Genomic DNA, 14572 nt, shown 5'->3' with positions numbered 1-14572 from the left:
AAAGTTTTTTTTTTAATCAATATTTTAGAAAACTATGGGAAATTAAAAGGGGAATCTTTCCCTGTCTACAACTTGGCTCCTTTTTTATCTTCTTTACATTCAAATTAGTTAACTTTCTCATCTCAAACTCTTATGTTGAAGTGAATGCATGTTTACTCTTATGACAACCTTCTTTCTCTTGATTTAGAAATTGGAAGTATGGATTTTGTTCTGTAACATCAGTTCAGTTTCTGCCTTATCATTAGGGTATAATTCAACAAAAATTCAGCTTTCTTTTTCCTCTACATTTATTGAGAAATTAGGGAGAACCCTAAACATCCTAAATTTTCAGTGATCCTAATATTGCTATGACTAATGTCTCGGGTGCTTTCTGATCAGGTCTAGTAACTGAATTCAGAGTGTTAGCCTATGTAAATAAGCATAACAAAAGTAGAAAAGTTGATCAAGTTTTCTTGGTAACATTTGAAGTATTTATAGTCTGCATCCTTTACAATACTAAATGCCTACACATGACAGCCATTTCTTGCATGGAACCTGCTCTCTTGGCTTTTGAGTGGGACTTAAACAAGACCTCATGGTGATGTGAAAGTGCCAAGTAGACAAGATTTGCTAACTATGGCTTTAAAAAATACAATATTCAGGTTATATCAAATGTAATTTTTAAAGAAAATAGTACTAACTGTATAAACTAAATGATTTAATACAACATTCAACTCCATAGTTAATTCAAGAAAAATCTGTGCCCAGAATGTTAAATAAGTTTGCTGAAATTTAAGTAAAAGTATGTTGGTATCTCATTTGCATAGAAATTGGTGTATCTTTTTCAACAACCATACCAACAGTTAAACAGTTAAAGGAAATAAAAGGATTAGTACTATTCAATATTAGATTAGAAACTTGGTACTCAGAAGATATTATATAAGCCTTTAGCACTTAATCCAGCCGTCATCCCTACCAATGAAATTACATGAAACTTTTTTTGACATGAATAAGCTCAATCTACAGTTCTGAAGTTTATGATTGTCTTGATTTTTTACTTTTTAAACTGTGTCCTTGATATTTATTTTATTCTAATTATGTCTACATATAAATGAGTGGGAGGATGAAATATCAACTTTTATCCTAACCCTAATGCTGTAAATTATGTTGACTTTTTTTGGGCAGAACTTCAAGTAAGAAGTGTTTCCTATGTGACTGTGGAATATAATGACATTATTATTATAAGAACTTTTAAATGTGTATATTTATTTGAAGGGCAGTGAGACAGAGATTTCCTGTATGCTGATTCATTCACCATGTGCCCACACACCTCTAAGTTGAGACTAAAGCCAGGCTCCCAGAACTGAATCCAAGTCTCCTACTTGGGTATCAGAGACTCCTGAGTGTTTGAGCCATCACCCCTCTCAGCATATACATCATTAGTAAACTAGAATCAATAGTGGAGCCAGGACTCAAACTCAAGAAATCCAGTATGGGATGTGGGCATGTCAAGTGGCATCTTAACCTACTGCATGAAAAACATCAGTAATGGGAGGAAGTGATGGTCAGGTTTTCCAAAAACTGTAATGAACAGTTTCAGAAGACCAATGTGTCTGTGCACTGATGCATGTCCCCTGCTGATCATCAGCTTCCAAACTTCCCCAACATTCACCAAAGTCCCCTTACCACACTTAGGACCAAGCTATAATCACTGGTCACCTAATTGCTGCTTCTATTAAATGGCATGTGAATGTTATAACACAGTGATTCTTAAACCTGTACCACAGTCACTAGTGCCACCTGGAGGGCATGTTGATCCCTCAGTCCCACACTCCCCATTTCCAAGTCAACAAGCCTGGGGTACGGCCTTTTATTTTGATTTTCTATGATTTCCCTATTGGTGTCGGTGATACTGTCTGTCCTGAAGGTCACATTTGGAGGACCACAGTTATAGAAAGTTGTCTTATAAACATGATCTTCTTCTAGGAAAAGATATGCCACCTGAGCTTTAAGTAATTTTACTAATATTGGAACATTTTAAGTCTCACCCAGCACTGCTAAGCATTGGCAGTTAAAGGAGAATGATGACCAGTTGCTTTTGCCTTTTGTGTTTTTTTCCTCGTTAAGCCAGCCTGAAATGACCTTTGATTCTGAGTCCAAAAGTAGCTCATTTAGGCTTCAAGTAAAATTACCATTAAAATGAAATCTAATACTGTGAACATTTGAAAGTACTCATCAAATAGTCCAATTTGGTGATTCTGAGGTTTACAGAATTTGCCTTATGCTGTTGGAATCTGGCTGTAAAACAGATTAGACTTGTAATGTTGTAGCAGATATTCCATTCACCAGCGAGGTATTCCATCCCAGCCACTGAGACCAGTAGGTTCTAGGAAACATCCTACGCTGAGGAATGACAGCTGACCATCACAGTGGTGTAACCAGTGGGCAAGGATGTGCTCTGAGATCTTGGTGTTCTGAGATGTGGTGAATCCAAATGCTGAGCTTCTCCAGGCCCGCTGATGTCCTAAACTGTTTAATTTAGGAATCCAACCCATCAGTTACATTTCCTGTCTCAGAGAGTTTAGAGAAGTCACAACCAACTCTTCCAGGGATGCTGAAGCAAAGTCATGTGCTGAACCAACATCAGCTGACAGTGGTAAAAGTTGTTAGTACTTACTTACCTGAGAAACTATATAGCTTTTCATTTAGTTATGACACTTGCTAGGGATCTCTAGTGTACCCAGTAGTTAAGCCAAAATACTGCAAATATTAGATCCTTAGAATAATCTCTTTGCTGAACTTAAATTCAAACAGACAAGTTAAATTCTAGGAGAACAGATCTCAAGATTTCTTCTCAAAAGATTGTTTAATGTTTATTCTTTTAGAAAAGTTACCATTTTATAATGCACTAAGGACAAGTGATTTCTATAGTGTTTTTCATCAAGTAATTAAATTTACAAGCATCTGGATATGGAAAAATTAATAGCAAGTCTTTGTGCTTATTGTAAAAGTGCAGAATTAGACATATCAAAGCTTGCTGTGGCATTGGCATGGAGCATTCATAATCTTATATCTGCAAGGGAAAATGATGGTCTCCCCAGACTCACCTTTCAGCTAACACACTTAGCATCGAGACACAGATGGATGGGAAAGATGACCCTGACCCACATAAGACCCACATTCCTCTGCAAGGATAGAAGCATGATAATCAGGAAATGATGGTTGTTAGTTACAGAAAATGCATTATTGTGAAAACCAGGGGGAAAGTGCTTATGAGAGGAAGTGATTGGATTATGGGAATGAGAGAATAAAGATAGATCATTCCTACTGAGTAAATTGCTGTGATTTATAAGAGAAAGGGTATAGTGATAGCTTGGCCCATTACTCACTAGATTCATTTCACAAACAATCCTAAATCAGAATGTGACAGTTTATAGGGAGATAAACAAAGTCTCTCAAAGATGCTTATAAGGGACTAACCTTTTAAACTGGTGTATTTTCCACTGTTTGTAACTTAACCACATCTTCCTTTGATTTGATAGTTCTCATAGATGCTTACAATCTGGCAGACCTCCTTGTCTAACTTTCATATTAGTTTATGTTATGATAAAAGGGAAAAATTATGCAAAGTGTAATTTGGTATGCCTTTTTGAAATTTTGGTCAATTCAATTTAAAAGTTTTCTCAAAGAACTTGAAAAGTTTATGTGCTCATAATATTTGGAACAAAAACATATTTATATTTTATAATAGACTTGAGCATTCTAAGTCTTTGAAAAACATTTATGTATGAAATATATAAATATAGACAGATGAACCATATCATGCTCCTATATTATCATCTTTATTTGATACAATATTATTTAGTTTGGATTTATGAGTTCTAATTGAAGAATATAGCTTGATAAATATATTCTAAGGTAGATTTTTGGAGAGGATTGAATGTCAGGTGTGCTTGTGTGATAAGACAGTTTCCTCAACAAGATTACTCAAAATGTAAACGTGCTATAAAGTGAGTATTTTTTTCTTTTTCTTAAAAGGAAAAACAAGTTTTGAAAATGTTCAAGGAATTTAATTTAAACACAGCTGAGTGAGGAGCTTAATTTTTTTCTGTTTTAAGAATGGTTGATTCTTGCATAGAAGTTAGAATATTAATAGTATGAGCAGTTGTGTTTGTCATGGATGATCTTTAAGTGTCTCTGCTCAGCTCTGCTTATGGCAGCCGGCACCCCTGGTGATGGCTTTGGTTGCTATCATTACAGGGTGGCGGCAGAGTTGACATTTTACTCTGAAGTTCAAGAAGTGAAGCCTTTAAAGTTAATGTGGAGACACACTTGCAAGCCAAGATTTCCTTTAGAAACTTATTTTGGATCTGTCCTCATTTGAGACACTCCCCACCCCATATAGCCATTCTGAAGATCAGAAACTATGTGGATATATTTCTCCAGAAAAAAATTGTCAAACACGAGCTGCACTTGCATAGTCACATGAAAAATATCAGCAACTTTCTTAATCAGAGAATATGCTCAACAAGTTATCTATTATGCCTGAACAACAAAAATGTGACATTCTCCTTGCCATAATGACCTGACCTGGGTTCAAATTTGCTAATTTATGTGAAAAGCAGAATGGGAAAGGAAATGAGAGGAAGTGAGAGAACCTTTTATCTACTAGTTCACTCTTAAGATGCCCAGAAAAGCCAGGACTGGTGCTGTCCTCCACCGGTAGCCAGGAGCCCTGTGAATGTTAGCCCCATGGGTGGCAGGGAGGGCAGTACCTGAGTTATCATCTGTTACCCAGGTTCTGCTAACTACTGTGTGTCAAACTCCAGATCAACTTTTTATTTACTTTTTTGTTAAATTTTTATTTTGAATTTTTTTAATTTTATGGTACAATTTCGTAGAGACTGGGATTTCCACCCCCAAACGCCCAACCCCCCCCAACAGATTTTTCCCATATTGCTACAGGCCATGCTTGTAGTGGCTCACTTAATGATATGTAGCTACAAAAATAACAGAATTGTATCTGTTTTATAGCTGAATAGTATCCCACCAGGTGTATATATGCTGAGTTTTCCTGTTTATGCCACTTAAACTATGTTGCATATCAGAAATATCACATTTCTTAAATGGTTCTTACAGAATTGAAAGTCATATTCTGCAAAAAGAAAAGTGTTAATAATAAATTGTCCAATTTCACTTGTAGTTAACCTATAATCCATCCTTTTTGTGGAATTAGAGGCAGAAAATGGAGCATTGAGATTCACAGAGTATGTCACGATTTCTCTAAGCAGGTTTCTGTAAGACGTGTGTAATGTGACTTAATGTCTCCGATCCTAAACCTATCCACGCATTGTTTAACATTGTGCATAAAGAGGTTTAAAATGCAATTTGTTTAGGAAAAGTTAGGTATTACATTTCTAAGGAATGTCTTGCTTTGGAAAGGAAAGCGAGTAGCCAATATTGAAAATAGGTTGCATTCTTTTCTGAGATCTTTCCAAATAGTTCAAAGGTAACAAGACACCTCTCACAACTCCCATCTGTGGTGTGTAATGACCTACAAAGTGAGTTAGCACTCCTGAGCTCACCCAGCTAGACGTGATCAGACTGAAGGTGTGAGGTTGTGCATGGTGTGTATATGTGCCCTGATTTCTTCTGCTTTAGTCGTTTGAAACTAGAGGCCCACCTGTCATTAGCAGCACTTCTCAGCCCTCAGACCTCTGGATTCTGCTGCACCCTCTGCCTGCATGCTTCACTTGCCACATGGATGAATTTTTCAGCCAGAGGAAACAATGTTCAGATTATTGAACAGTGATCAGGAGCGCAAGTAAGAAAAATATGTTTTCACCTCAGGGGCACTTGTCTTTAAGATTTATTTATTTTTATTGGAAAGTCAAATATGCAGAGAGGAGAGGCAGAGAGGAAGATGGTCTGTCCACTGATTCAGTTCCCAAGTGGCTGCAATGGCCTTTTCTATGCTGATCCGAAGCCAGGAGCTTCTTCCAGGTCTCCTATGTGGCTGCAGGACCCCAAGGCCATCCTTGACTGCTTTCCCAGGCCACAGGCAGGGAGCTGAATGGGAAGCAGTACCGCTGGGACACAAATCAGTGCCCATATGGGATCCTAGCATATGGAAGGTGAAGCTGCTGTGCCAGACCCTCATTTTCTTACAGAAATACCCTTACATGTTATGCTGAAGAAGTAGTGCTCAAATATAACTATGAATACAATGAATACAACTGGAAGGCAAGGGCAGGAGAGATGGAGGGAGAAGGAAAAGTTCGCCCTCATGTGCTGAGTAACTAACGATGGCCAAACCTGGAAGTCAGCAATCAATCCAGGTCTCTCCCATGGGTTGGAGGACATGAGGATTGCAGGAATGCAATTATTTCAGCCATCACCACTTTCTCCCAGGGCATGAATGGAAAGCTGGAGGTGGTAGTTTAAGCCAGAAACTAAACCCAGGCACATAATTGTAAGGTGAGAATAACTTAACCACAAGTCTCTTATACTCACTCTTATTTGTACATATTTGCTTATCCATTCATAGTTGTATTTTAGTACTGTATTGAAATACATCAATGCTGTTGTTAAGTATATATTTGAAAGAGTGAGTTGGTCATGTAAGTTTCACACTGAGTGTTATCTCACTGAGAAATAACTTAAAAAGTGTTACTATTTTTTTTAAAAGATTTATTTTATTTTTATTGGAAAGGAGGATATACAGAGGGGAGAGACAGAGAGGAACATCTTCCCTCCGATGATTCACCCCCCAGGCGGCCGCAATGGCTGATGCTATGCCGATCCGAAGCCAGGAGCCTCTTCTGGGTCTCCCACACGGGTGCAGGGTCCCAAAGCTTTGGACTGTCCTCAACTGATTTCCCAGGCCACAGGCAGGGAGCTGGATGGGAAATAGAGCTGCCAGGATTAGAACTGCCACCCATATGGGATCCCGGGCCCATCGTGCTGGGCCCAAGTGTTACTATTATTAATCTCTGTCTTAATCAGTGTTTCTCCTGCCATAACCAAATACCAGAGACTGGACAATTTCTTTTTCTTAAAGATTTATTTTTATTGCAAAGTCAGATATATATACAGAGGAGGAGAGACAGAGTGCAGTATCTTCCATCTGATGATTCGCTCCCCAAGTGACCGCAAGGGCTGTTGCTGTGCCGATCTGAAGCCAGGAACTCTTTCAGTTCTCTTGTGTGGGTGCGTAGTCCCAAGGCTTTGGGCCATCCTCAATTGCTTTCCCAGGCCGCAAGCAGGGAGCTGGATGGGAAGTGGGGCCACCAGGATTAGAACCGGCAGGCATATGGAATCTCGGCACATACAAGGCAAGGACTTTAGCCGCTAGGCCATGACACTGGGCCCAAGACTGGACAATTTATAAAGAATGGAAATTTCTCCTCTCGCAGTTCTGGACACTGGGAAGTCCCAGATGAAGTTATCAAAGGGCGGTGACCTCTGGAAGGCATGAATGCCTTGCTGTCACTCGGTTGAAAACCAGAGGACAAGCTAGCCAAGTGCTTTTATGAAGCTGCTTTCATCAGTACCTAAATCCAGTTCATAAGAGGAACTGTCATGGGCCACCCATTCCTCAAAGCCCTATCCCTAATACCATCACCCTGTCCAGTGTGTTTCAGCATCTCAGTTTTGGAGGGATGAACCCAATCCATAGCAACATTTTGAATACTGGTCTGATATTGAAATAAATATTCTGGTTCTCTTCAAAGCATGAGATATACATCAACTGGAAAGGTTGGTTATGTTTCTACTATCCAATTTATAAGAAGTTAATTCAATTTTTAATAAATTTAGGTCCTAGTTCTATCATCTTGTTCCAGGTTTCTGTGTCTGATTATCAGAAGGACCTACCAATCCTCTTGAATTTCTCAGACTCAATGCGTCCAATCCAAGTTCATCATCCCCTGATATGATCAAACCCTTCCAAAACCAGTATGCATTCCTGATGAACTTTGCCAGAATTATGTCAGTATTAATATGCGAATTACTTAAATGCTTCTTTTATCTCAATTTGTACATTTAGTCAGCCCCTGGGATTTTAAAATGTCATAGATTATTTTTTACTCAAAAATTTGTTTAACATATATTGTATAAATAGTAACATGGAAATCTAGTCACTCTGTGTAAGAAATGCTGGAACTTGCCATTTCCATCTGACTGTGTTTCAGTAACTGTTACTCAACAATCCTCAATCCGCCTCCTCCCACCTTTTGCAGTTTTTCAAGATCATTATTTTTAGTTCAGATTATTTCTTTTAACTTCCACAAGCAAGAGACAACATGCAGTAATTTTGTCTATTTTATTTCATTCAATAAGATGATCTCTAGCTCTGTACACTTTGCTATGGGTATCAGGACTTAATTGGTTTTAATTATTAAAATATGCATACATGTGTATGCATATATATGTAGTCTATCCATGTATCTGTAGTTAGATATCTAATTAAAATCCCTTTCTTAGCTATTGTAATGCTTCAATTAACACAGTAGCCTGGATCTATGTTTCTTACAGATAGTTGAATTTTTTTGAATATAGACCTAGTAGGATAGCTGGCCCATATTGTAAATCTGTTAGGGCTTTGAGGAAACTCCTTATTATTTTTAATATGATTGTATTAATTTTTACTCCCACCAGTAGTGTATAGGAGTTCCTTTACTTCTAATTTATCACCAGGATTTATTAATTTTTTAAAATCTTTTTTACAATAGCTGTTTTAACTGGAGTGAGAGAATATCACATTGTGGTTTTAATTAGTATTTCCCTGATCATTTTTTCATAGACTTAGCCATTTGCATGTCTTCTTTTGAGCCATGTTTAATCAGATCCTAAGCCCATTTTTCAGTCGGCCTATTAGGATTCATCTTCTGTCTGCCTACTGTCACTCCACTAATTTAAATACATCCATCTCTTTTTTGTTAATAAATAACCTATCTAGACACCATGGCCTTCAGAGAAGTTACAATTTATCATGTACACTGGAGTTTTTCCTCCATCATTTTTAAAGAGAGATTCTTCTCTCAAAAGTTCTAGTGGCATCCCATTATTTCAAGAGTACACAAAATCTTTACCATAACAGTAAGTACTCCCAAAGTGATTTTCCAAATTCCTATTTGAGGCATGTTTCCTACATAAACATTGATTTCTGTGCCATGTCTCTGTCCAGTTAACTTAGGGATTCTGAAACTTTTCTGAATAGTTTGGTGGAGTTTATGGATCTCTTCCTGGAGGAACATTTTTGAATGTGCAGCATAATAAATCTAAGATTACCAAGTAAAGCAACTACAGCCTGTCTTGAACCCTGTTGTTTCTGTCTTTGTATCTTGCAGTGATCGCGGAGTGTCTCTCGTTCTGCTCTTCTGCTTGTTAAAGCCTTATTCATCCAGTTCCTTTTGTGTAGCTCTACCTCTACTTCATAGCCCTGTAGTATTCATCATCTTACTCTCTCCTCTCACGGTACATTGTTTGTGTTTTTAATTTGACTTTTAACATTATATTGCCCTTTATTGCATTTTAGTAATTAATACCAATGCATCAAACACTGAACTATTCATTTAAAAACACAGCAGAATGTGCACTTGGCAGAGTAATGGAAGTCCAGACATTCTGTTACACAGAGAACATCAAATACTGTGTTTCTCTGATTAGATTGTAAATTATGCAAAGAAACAAATATTTTGTCTTTTATATCTTCTTAGGATATGTGAGATAATGCTTATTCAGTAGGTTTAAAAAATAGAAATAATTGAAAATATTTGTTTCCCTATGTTTAATATCATTGTGTGTGAGTAGGAACCCTGGGAGGAGGAGTCATGCATATCAGAGTTCCTAGGTTAATATATCTGTCAGATTTACTGTGACTGAATCCGTCTCAACATACAATTAAACCTTCTGATTTACAGTGAGTTTACACGTTAAAAATTGATGCAAAAATATTTTAGTGGTACATTTAAAAATATCACTTATTTTGTATTCTTCTTAGGACAAATTAGGCAAAGTAGAAAAATTTTACAAATTGAATAATTTATTTGGAAACATAATGAATTTAGGACACAATATTTGCCAGAATAGATCAGGGCAGTTGGATAATTTATGTTCTATTCTATGCCCTTAGTATGACATTCATAACACCATGCATTGTAGCTGTCCAAGTTTCCACTTTGAATGTGTGGCTCTCTTTCTGTAGTCAAACATTTTCTTGTAATAGTCTTAAAATAGCATGGCTTAGGTCATTATTTTTTAAAATAAAATGGTATTCAAAACGATTTCTTCTAACAAAGCTAATCATTCTTCTAATTTAAAAAATCATTGTAATTTTAATTAACTGACTTTTCACGTTAAGGTCCTTTGGGTATAATAGCTAGTTTTAAAACTTCTTTTGACTTGCTAATGCCTTTAACATACTGTGAACTATAAATTAATGTAAAATTAATTTTCTATTTCTCACAGTCTCTGTTATTAGCTTTCTGTATTATTATTCTGTGGCACATACTGACTGAAATATAGGAGGTAATTGATTGTCTATTCCTGTAGCTCCAGATGGTCCTCCTGAAAATGTGCATGTAGTAGCAACCTCACCTTTTAGTATCAACATCAGTTGGAGTGAACCGGCTGTCATTACCGGACCAACGTTCTATTTAATTGATGTCAAATCGGTAAGGCATTTATCATGTTCTGTAAAGGCAGTATATAACTTGATTTAGAAGACAGATTTTGAACTAGACTATTTGAACTTTAGTCCTAGCTCTGTTGAACTTTAGGTAACTAACATAACCACTCTGCTACTATGTTTGCATCTATAAAAATGATTAATAATAGTATGCATGGTATAAAAGAGTTTTTGAGAATGAAAATTTCAAAATGCATTGTAATATTTATGTATTTAAGTGTTCAGTATTCGTAAACAGATAGAAACATGATTAGTACTCATTCTTAGCTTATAGAAAATATAGGTGAACAGGTGGCTATAGTGGTAGTGATACACTGGCTTGAAATACAGTGGGGAGGGACTTACGATGCAAGATGAGGAGGGAATGTCATCAGGTGAAACACTTTCCAGAGATAAATGCTAAAAATAATGAAGGAGACAATGAAAAGAAAATGGTAATAGAGATTTAGAAAAGTTTATCTCGTTAAGAAAAGACAAGTGAATCAGCAATTCCAGACCATTGCATTCAGAAAGCAGCGCAAGATGCTGGGACATGAAGCTAGACAGGAAAGCACCAGTATATCAACTTACAGAGTTTGAGTTTTGTGTTAGCTTAGGGATGTGTACTCAGGAATTAAAACACTTAAGTGATACAGCTTTTTGTTATGTAGTACTATATATTGTGAGCAGTAGGGAAGTGTGTAAACTTATCCAAGAAAAATTAAGAGCAGAGGAAATATAGCAGAGAAATAGGGTGAAAAATACTTAAACATATACTTTTGGGAGAAAACTAAGCATTAGAACATGATTGTCAGACACACGACTTGAAAAAGCAAGGAGGAACATACCTGTAGGGAAAAAAAAAGATGGTTTCGCTTTGAAATATTCTCAGTTGGCAAGGCCTGGGAATCCTCTCGATGAGCAGCATTAAAATATGAACTCAGGAAAGAGATTCTGGATTTTCTGATTTGGCTGACTGTTAGAAGATAGTTGATGTTGTGAGAGTAGATGAGATCAACTGGGGAATGTATAAACTAACAGAAAGTATTCTGGCACATACAAACTCTAAAATATGAGACTATCAAATATACTGAAATGTAATTGACCACAGATGAAGGAAATGTAAACATAAAAGTCAGGCCCTTCACCTGAAATCAGATGCTCAGACGCTCAGTAATGTAGATTACACAGAATGGTTATCTAGGAAGAAGAGAATTTCCATGGTGCCTCACTTGAGTTTGGCAGAATCTTATGATCCCTTTCCAGTGGCCACAAATACTACATTATAGTAGATAAGTAATGGTGACTCTCTGCTTCTCTCCTTTGATTGTATTATTATCCTTTATATTGTTAGAGATCATCCTCTCAAAAGATCCATCAAAAGTGGATTTAAGGGATTTTTACCTTTTAAATTTTTTTTTTTTAATCTGAAAGCCAGACTTACAGAGAGAAAGAGAAAGGTCTTCCACCTCTGGTTCACTCCCCAAATGTCTGTCCCATCCAGCACTGGGTTTGGTTGAAGCCAGAGCCCAGAACTCCATCTGATTCTTCTATGTAGGTAACAGGGACAGAAGCTGTTGGTCCCGCTTCTGCTGCTTTTCCAGGTACATTAACAAAAAGCTGAAGTTAAAGTGGAGCAGCAGTGAGTCCAAATGTTGCTTGTATGAAACATGGCACTAAAGGCAGTGGCTCGCCTTGCTTCACCACAATGACATACCTAATTTAAGAAATTGTTGACATTTTTCTATTTGGCCTTCTGTTGCTCTTCCTTTTGTAATGTGTACTTTTAACGATTTTCACATATAAACAGAAAGGAATCAATAAGAATGACACATTTGCTGTTAATATGAGCAAAAAAAATGATAAGATGACAAAGTGGTACTCTGTCAAATTGAGGATACTTTATTAAAGTAATTGTTCCTTAGAATTTGTGCTGAATGGAAAAAAAAGACATTTTAAAATGTGATTGTATAAGGTCATCATAGGTTGTCTACTCAGTTTAAGACTGAGAAATGAAGAAAAAGGAAGAAAGCTTACATTTTTAATTACATATTTTATGCAAGTTACATATCCATTTATCCATAGAAATATTCTTGTCGTAAAGTATGTAACAACATTTTGATGTAGATGTCATTGCATTAATTTTGTGTAAAGGAGAAGTGAGGCAAAAAAGACAAATTATAGCTCCCTGAGTCAAAACTTGGCTAACAGCAGATAGTGGTGTCGCCCGGAGAAGCAAGCTCATCAGATAGCAAGTAACACCTGCTAGTTTAAAATACAGTATCTGGGCCAGCATTGTGTTTAGCACCTTGTGTTTCTTCTTGTGCTGCTGACACTGCATGTCGGACTGTTAGTCCTGGTTGGAGTCCCAGCTGCACTACTTCTGAACCAACTTCCTGATAACACACTGGGGACAGGAGCAAAAGATGACCCGCTAGTAACCAGCGGTTACTAGGTTTTTACTTTCAGTTACTCCACCCCTGGCTTTTGGTGCCATTTATGAGTGAGCTTGTAGGTGGAAGATTTTCTCTTTTCCCACTCCTTCTGTCCCTCTGCCTTTCAAAGGAAGGAAGGTGTACACTCATGCCAGATACACACAAACTACCAATATGGTAGAGCTTAGTTGCAGCTCATTTCATAAATATGTACCTGTCAACATTTAAGACAGATTTCACACCAAAGGAGGACGTGCATTTGGGACTATAGTTGCAGCCTGGATCCTGCAATACACTGGCCAGTAAGGCATAACATTCATTCCTTCCTTTTAACAGAGGAATCCATTGAACAGAAATTGACCATCTAAAAATGATTGATATCCTGGATGATTCTCTTTAATGCAATGGTGTAATTTTTTTCATTGATCCTCTACCAATTTACTTAACAAATAGTTATTGAATAGATTTTTGGGTCATATGTAGTGGACATGAATTAAATACATACAAGCTTTCCACAAAGTAGAGACATTCTGATTAATAGGCTTGTGTGTCACTTTAGTTTCTTACTGTTAGAGAAGTAGGACGACTTCCTCCTCTGCTCTGTGTTAAAGAGGAATAGTCTTGATCTGTTGCATTTGATTATTTGCAATGCTAGTGTTCCTGATCAGTTTTTCACTGTATCTCTCGTATCAATATCTTCTTTAAATTAAAAAATGTTATTGAAAAGAGCATTTCAAGAACATAGTGAATGGGTATGTATGCATATACACATACATTCTAAAGTTACAGGGAAAATAAAGTTGAACATGAACTGAGTAGTGCTGCAATTAAGGTACTTGATTTTGCATTTAAGGTACCTGAGAGTAATCTGTATAATAGAATTTTGAATGTTTTTCATGTTTAGCACAGGAGATGTCCCTTTATTTAGTGCTATAAATGTTACACAAATTTAGACTTCTGCAGTGAGTAGATCAAAGCCCCATCAAAGATAAATTTAACTAATTGAAACAGCCGCCTATAGCATTCCTGAAGATACTTACCTGTATGTATTCAGGAGTTACAGTACCCACAATTAATCGATTTCTTATCCAGTTCATGTACTGTTCTAGATCACAGACTGTCAAAATCATGATCAAGTCTTTTAAATGAATTGCAAATATATATCTACATATAGGCAGGAAATGTCAAAGTATATTTCAGACAGAAGTTGAATTTTTGAAAATTATGTGTTAGCTATGAAGTACAGATATATATGTAAAGTTTTGGTTCAATTATAATGTAAACATAGATACATGTATTACATTTACATATCTATATCAGTAGCAGAGTACCTCAGATTGTTCATAGAAATTTAATTTATGCTATGGTAAAAAGTTTCAAATCATGCAAAGTTTTTTCAGAGTATATAGATCCCATGAAATTTGGGAGATCCTTCATGTATATAAATTTCAAAAATTTTCCATAAACCAAAAGAAACGTTTTAATTCAA

At 36.6% G+C, this 14572-nt stretch overlaps 1 protein-coding gene across 2 annotated transcripts in view; it reads left to right on the top strand.

The window, feature by feature from the left end:
- The window catches only part of PTPRQ (protein tyrosine phosphatase receptor type Q), a 178085-nt gene that overhangs the window by 105140 nt on the left and 58373 nt on the right, over positions 1–14572 (top strand). For both annotated transcript variants that reach the window (XM_040989949.1, XM_040989957.1), the window contains one exon: positions 10534–10655. In XM_040989949.1, the coding sequence (XP_040845883.1) occupies positions 10534–10655 (122 nt within the window). The remainder of the gene's footprint in view (positions 1–10533; positions 10656–14572) is intronic.

This window comes from Ochotona curzoniae, unplaced genomic scaffold (genome assembly GCF_017591425.1).
Source record: "Ochotona curzoniae isolate NIBS_2020 unplaced genomic scaffold, NIBS_Ocur_1.0 contig_1014, whole genome shotgun sequence".
NCBI classification, from domain to species: Eukaryota; Metazoa; Chordata; class Mammalia; order Lagomorpha; family Ochotonidae; genus Ochotona; species Ochotona curzoniae.
The sequence above is the reverse complement of the archived record's forward strand: the minus strand, read 5'-3'. Positions and strand labels throughout refer to the sequence as shown.